Raw genomic sequence first — 7,159 nt, 5'->3', positions numbered from 1 at the left:
CCAGTCGTGCCATTGGTGACCACACAGCAAAGAGATTCATCCATGTACGTGAAAATACGGCAATCGCTAGGTGATTAGTTCGTTGTTAATTGGAAAGAATGAAATTCAAACCAGGCTACTTCTTGGACAGATGCATGCATGCAAAAGCATGCTCGAGCCCTGGATGGCATGGGGCGCGCAGCGTTTGATGTCACGAACGTCATCCAAAAGCAGGACACCGAGCGCGCGCTGCATTGCAGCCGATGCAGGGTCTTGGCTCCGCCGTCAGTCGCCGAGCGCTGTCCGTGGACTGCCGCCACCATGCACACAACCCACAACCGTCGTTGTTCAAGCGTCTCTGTAACCGCCGCTTTGGGGCGAAGGAAATCTCTCTCGGTGGTAGAGCGTGCTAATAACGTGTTGAGATAAAACGAGAGAGACGGGAGACTGGAAAGTAAAAGTGAATCCTTGTTCTCTTGATGACAGGTTACATATATATAGCCCCTGAAAGACTGTTTCCGAAGGGACATGAGGTAACCGCCTCCTTTAGGAAAAGTAGGGATTAATAGAATTAATTAAATCCTAACAATTATCATGTTTAAGACTAACTAGTAAGTATGTGCACGTCTCTCAAATATAAAAATATTCTATTTATGTTTAATCGAGTAAATGTGGTCGTGAGTTGCAACGGAAACAAAATTCTTGCGCCCGCTTGCGACTAATATGTGTTCTACTTATCTTCATCCCAAGTTCGCACATCTCATGAGTGGTATTCACCTGGTCACCTCGTCATCAGGTACGGATACACATGCTTGGGAGTTGTCGCGGTCAAACATGTACTTCGTGAACTCTACCTCCTTGCCGGCTCTTGTCGTGTGGCTGTCATGAGCAGAACTTGGTTTAGTGATGAAGTTGAATTTAATAAAGAAAATTTATTAAAAGATAACTAAAAGAGTAACAAAATATGTTGTTTACCGTAAACAGGTATGGCTCGGAGGACTTCCGAGGAATTATGAACCGCAATTAGAGAAACTCTCATAGATCCCCTAAAATATTTCCCATCAATGTATGTATAGGGACTCACCTATAAAGATCCTCACTTAAAGTTTGTTTAACTCTCAAATCATCTCAAACACATACTTCCTCCGTTCGGAATTACTTGTCTCAGAAATGAATATATCTAGAACTAAAATACATCTAGATACATCCATTTCTACGACAAGTAATTCCGAACGGAGGGAGTATCTCCAAATTCACACAGATAGATATCTAATTAGTTCACATACATGGATTAAACTCCAGTGCATATAGCCAGAATCATTGGACCACCGCATGGCAAAAATCTTCCAGATAACATATCATAAAATTGCAAAGTTTATGCTGCCATCTTTTATCCATAATATTTGTATCCCATCTTTTGTCATGGCCGATGACCCACATCCCTGTAGTAAAACCGATGCCATCTGACATTGGTAGGCTAGCTCTGATGTGCGATCACGATATGGGACGCTGTGATCGAGATTTTGTACCAACGGCATTGGTCTATACATGACCTTTTGTTGCACAACGGCCTCCTATCGCTTACTCCGCAGATGATTTTGAAGCGTCTGCCTCCTGCATCAGAATGACACTTGACTAACAGAACATAGTTATGTAATACAGAGCAAGCCTATCTCTACCGAACCATCGTCGTCATCAGCGGAGTCTGCACCTGACTCCATAATTCTAGAGGGCTAGAGAACTCATATGGAGCCATCCACTGTTTTTCTCACAACTGCACGCCTGTACAACATGATCTTGCTTTCAAAGCGTGTGAAGTTTATAACAGAAGGCAAACTCTGTACCACACCACATTAAAGCAGTACTACTATCTAAAATATATCGCATCCACTAAAATATTAGAAATATCTTTTAACAAAGTTGTTTGAAATAAATGCTCCAATAAATATTTCCAGCCATTGTTTAGATCATACATAGTGTTGTGGAAACCCTATCATTGCAAGGTTCAAATCATCAAATATCATCTAGTCCAACACATGGATAAAATTGGGCAGTCCCTTTGTAGCTGGTTGGCTGTCCGGCCCTTTGCAATACAATATTAGTTTGCTCCAACCAAATAAATTGTTCTTAAGCTCCACAAAGACACCTCTTATGTAGCACACAAGATAATAAAATAAGTCAAAAAAACCAGATAAAACAAATATATGGATATAGAAGTGAGCAGGAATTTGGAGAATCACGGCGCTCTCATGCTCTCTCTGCTTGCTCTTCAAAAGAGAACAAGTCATTGAAGAGCGCCACACGCCAATCATTTTTATCAAGTACCTTGTGGGAAACAGCAACAACAATAAATCATGAAAAATTGACCATGTGTAACGCACGTCTCAGGTGCTGACCAAGGGAGATTCACATGGTATAAAAATAAAGCAACTGTTGCGAAAAAGTGTGTACTAAATGTTGTGATGCCATTCAAATAGTATTTTCAAAACCAAGACACCATTGTGGTCATGATGCTGCATAGAGTAACATGCCCTGCATCCCTCATGGGCCTATATGGCCGGAGACCTTGGAGAGCGTGTATCCCGGCAACGACATCCGCAGCCTGATGACTACGACAAAGAATTTGCTCCAGAAGTATAGCTAGTAGTATATGTATGGTGGGAATGTGACTACTCCGCCACCCTGTCCGTTGTTGAGGCTGTCTCTTTTGATAGTGGGTGCTGGCCCTAGCTGCATTAGTGAAAACTAAAGTGATTTATGAATTTTATTTTATTCTGCCAATCTATATAGTAAGCTTTTTCAGGTTTAGATATATAGGCGGTGCCCAGCTGGCCACACGTCTGAACCTCGTGCAAACTGCAGTGCACAAACCAGCATGATTCTCGGATAGGTTCCTGTCAAACTTCTTCATCATAAAAAAAATCTATTCTATGTGACCAATGCTGAATATAAGGTAATCCAGGCCTCCTTTTGAAGTGAGTTAGCTTCTAAAAAATCAAGACGAAGAGGTTGTCTGGGATACAAGCTCGCCACTGTTGGATTCAGTCAATGCCAAGCAAGGCTCAATGTCATCAAATAATTTGTGGAGGATTCAGTCACTGCCAAGTAAGGCTCGTTTTGAGTGATCGACTTCGGCATCTCAATTTTCCGATGACCCCTGGCTCCCGGCATCGGCACTGTGCAATCCTCCCGGCAGCAGACAAACAAGCAACACACACACATACCAGCAGAGAAATCACGCCATACCTCCCGGAACTTTTTTTTTTAGAAAAGGAGGATTACCCCCGACCTCTGGAACCACATTTTGATTTTTACGTATGAATCGAAAGATTATTCATGCCCATAGAGAATTTGGTTTTCTCAGTATTTATGTTCAAGCACTCAGAGAAGAGATAAGTAACAAGCATGCACTGCAGATGTTGCGGTGAATGGAAGAGGAGAAAAGAAGAGAATAAAGTGTTGATGATTCAGTGTTAAACAACCAGTTCATCCATTGGATAGTTTCACTGAGCATTTGAATTTGATAATGAGAAAGAAGTACCTGATTATTTATAGCAGATGTCCACCTGCAAGTCCTTTATTATGGGGTTAAAACCACTACAAGAAACACTTGCAAGTTGTTAAACCAAGGACAATGTGTTAGAATATAACTTGCAAGTAATAATCAGAATCTTCAGAATATAATTCAGCTTCCACTTGCATGAATCAATCAGAGATAAAGTTGATCTTCATTTGACATTGAATCAAACAGACCCCAATCAAATTAAATTTGAAGCAAGGTAGAAAGATGCAAGTCATAGCAGGGAGAAAAGCTATCAATTGATAAATTACCTACTCAAGGATGTGATGACTGCATCCTCGTGCGGCATGGAGAGACGGGAACGCACAGAGGAGATGCAGGTGACGGCATGTGAATGGCTGCAGGCGGCAACTACCTCTGTGGTCAAGCAGTGGGTGTGATGAAATTGTTGACAACACCCTGTAATCAAGAATATAAATGTTGATATCATCTTAAAATTAAGGACTGCCTGATGACTATAAACTTGTGCATCGCTGAAAAATTACAAATGAAACCCAGAACGATGGGTAGATGACGATAAACTTCAGAATCTAACACGGTGATCCAGGACATTCTCTTAGTTACATCAATTTGAGGAGCACTGGAACAAAAGTTGAAGTAGCACATCATTGGGGAAATACCGTAAATAAAACAAAACTGAGATGGAAGACCTCCCGCGCGACGGCCTCATGACTGAAGGTTCTTGGCGTGTCCCCTGGCTGTGGATTGGGGAGACGGCGGGGAGGGACGGCGAGGGCCACTGGGAGGGCGCTGGCGTGTCCCCTGGCTACGGATTGAGGAGACGACGGGTACGACGTGGGGCCGGCGGGGAGGGCCGGCGAGGGCGACCGGGAGGCGCTGGTGCAGCGACCGGGCGACGGGGTGGGCACCCTTGGGGCTGGCGGCGTCGCGTGGGGAGGTGGAGGGGAGTGGTAGCGTCGCGTGGGTAGGTGGGCAGGCGGCGGGGAGCGCCGGATCTTTTGGGATGGGGGCGTCGCGGTGGAAGCGCCCCGATCCAACTGTGCGCGCCGGCGAGCACCTCTTTAGCCGCCGCCAGACCTCTCCTTCTCCTCCCCTCTCCTCTCATACCGATCGTCTCCTAAAGATGCGCCGTCGCCCCGATCGTGTTGTTTCCCGTGTATTGTATCGTGCCTTTTTTTTTAACCTGGTAACCGAACAAATGCGGGCGGCAGAGTTTTCGTCCGCCCGGCAAAATTGCTAAACGTAGTTTTCGCCGAGGCTTGGTGTAATCTTATAGTTAGATTAAATTAAGCGATCCTAATCCTAAGGCTACTAGTTGACTGCTCGTGCGTTGCCACGGACTACAACCATTTTTATAAAAAGATAAATAAACACATAATCTGAATATTTCTTATATTGTATTTAAGTCGTACCTCTCTTACTATCAGCATGCACCTAGTGACTCACTTATTCCAATCCCATACCTTTCATTTGTACAGAACAAAAAATATATAGACAAACTATTCATTCTATGCTGTCACAAACACAGGGGGTGGCTCCCTTCCCTTTTTATTACCACTACACACTGTCACTTCCTTTATGTTGTGACATTTGGACTATGCCTTGCTGCCACTGCCATGCATGGCTTCACAATTTTGTCTTGACCAAGGTTCCCAACAGCAGAGCCGATGGATGAAAATGAAGGATTGAGACCATGCAGCAACTGTAACTTCGCATTCGGCAGCCACACACAAAGAGCAATGGCAGTGTCTTCCTGTAGCTCTGCATAGTACTTTTATTCACTGAGACACAAAAATATGTGGATTAACATATTCATGTATGTTTCCATTTGAAGAGCATTTCAAAGAGGTGTTTTGTCCCTCGCATTTGGCAGCCACACATGGAAAGCAATGGTGGTGTCTTCCTCTAGCTGTGCATAGTACTTTCATCCACTGAGACAGAAAAAGATGAGGATCAACATATTCATGTATGTTCTCATTTGCAGAGCATTTCAAAGAGGTGTTCCGTTCTACAAATGCCATATAATTAGATAGATGTCTTTTCAAATCCAGTGATCAAAAGGTGCATAAAAAATACAACGTATCACATATTATTATTAAATTGTTTTTCATCGTGATATTGCCATTGTCCTTCACAGAAACGTAATAAGCATTTGGTACTAAACAAATCTATTAACCAAAAGCAGTATGTGATGGTTTTCGAAATAAAGACATTGTGCGACATCAGTGGCCAAATAACTCTTTAGGTTAATATCACCGGTTCATTCTCCTCAGTCACAAACCTTCAGCTAAATCCTTCTTGGTATGACAAGGACATTAAACAACCTCAAAAGCTAAAGCAGGTCTGAGCATCTCATATTGATGATGATGTTGTGCATGACTCCTATGATAATCAGACTAAGCAGCACCAAATCTTATCAGAAAAAATATAGTTCTTTTATAATGATAAAATACTTCAACTATATATGATGGACCTCTTGTATGGTCGGTGACAACAAAGCCAAGCAAGAGAATACTGGGAGCACGTTGTTGGTGTCTGAGGTCGGTCCACACCTAAATTCCTTGGGAAAGCCTGGCTTTTCTCTGTTTGCAAGATTTTTGTAAACATGAATTGAAGAGCGTGTGATTATTCATAGTGAAGAAGCATACATCAAATCTGTAAGAGTGCATTACTATTGGATTATTATGAGCACTTCTCATGTATTTGTTGGCAAAAGTTACATGCATGGTGCGTATTGATTTACATCTTTATTCAATTGTCTCAACTTTGATTTTTCAATCTATGCAACTTTTGTCGCTTTGTTAACATGCTTCTCCATGAGTGACTTTTTGGCACTATTCAAAATACCTTTTGGCACTATTCAAAATATAGGGCTCATTCGAACTCGTCCTCCAAAGTGACTTTCTGCCTTCTCCATGAGCTATTTGGTCTCATTAACCAAAAAATGCATTCACAAAACATGATTAGAGCAATGCAAAATGGATGTCATGTCAGGTTCGAAGAAAACAACCACAGTTATGCTACCTTTCATAGATGCAGCCGTCGGTGACAATTTCTGGTATTAGCAGCACATATGCAACAAAACTTGGTAACAGACTATGTTCGGGCAATAACAAACAACTCAACCAAATTGAAACTAATGTTAATGTTAACCAATACAACGGAGGTTCAGAGTAAGGAGGAACCTTATGTAGATTGTACTACTATGGTTCATCGTCTGAGCCACACCGTGGGATCTGCTCATCCATGCTATCATCAAGCACAAAAAAATAATTAGTTGTCTTGCAGGTAGTGAAAATACTGTTCTACCCTGCTAAGCCCTAATCTAGAAGGAATGAACACTGAACTGTGTAGTAAAATAAAATAATTTCATTCATCCATTGTTCTTGCAATAATTCGACGACTAATGAATATAATACCTTTCTTGTACTTCAAATTCTTTCTTGTGGTTCGGTGCTTTATATATAAAGCGGGCGAAAGCCTTTTTCGGTAATTCTTTCTACCGATTTCTACGATGGCATTAATATGAAATAAATAAATTATGTGTAAGTATGTTACCATATCATTAATTTTAATCCCGGACATTTAGACCCACCTTAAACAAATAATCGAGTACACCCAGCACCAAGAAAATATTTC

The 7,159-nt window shown here is 42.0% G+C and overlaps 1 protein-coding gene and 1 long non-coding RNA gene across 3 annotated transcripts in view; both read right to left on the bottom strand.

The window, feature by feature from the left end:
* Positions 1-427: 427 nt before the first annotated feature.
* On the bottom strand, positions 428-4,645 carry LOC119316491. Of its 2 annotated transcripts, XR_005153033.1 has the most exons (5): positions 4,180-4,645; positions 3,811-3,958; positions 1,266-3,576; positions 955-1,063; positions 428-858 (listed from the first exon to the last, which is right to left on the bottom strand). It is a non-coding gene; the product is annotated as an uncharacterized LOC119316491 (long non-coding RNA). The 2 variants fall into 2 exon arrangements; XR_005153032.1 differs by having other exon boundaries at positions 955-3,576.
* Positions 4,646-4,966: 321 nt separating this feature from the next.
* Positions 4,967-7,159, bottom strand: part of LOC119316490 — a 4,472-nt gene continuing 2,279 nt past the window's right edge. Inside the window, exon 3 of the mRNA XM_037590815.1 lies at positions 4,967-6,769. Within this exon, the coding sequence (XP_037446712.1) occupies positions 6,724-6,769 (46 nt within the window). The 3' untranslated portion in view covers positions 4,967-6,723. The remainder of the gene's footprint in view (positions 6,770-7,159) is intronic.

Source organism: Triticum dicoccoides, chromosome 6A (assembly GCF_002162155.2).
Source record: "Triticum dicoccoides isolate Atlit2015 ecotype Zavitan chromosome 6A, WEW_v2.0, whole genome shotgun sequence".
Taxonomy (NCBI): Eukaryota; Viridiplantae; Streptophyta; class Magnoliopsida; order Poales; family Poaceae; genus Triticum; species Triticum dicoccoides.
This window is presented reverse-complemented; position numbering and strand designations above follow the sequence as displayed.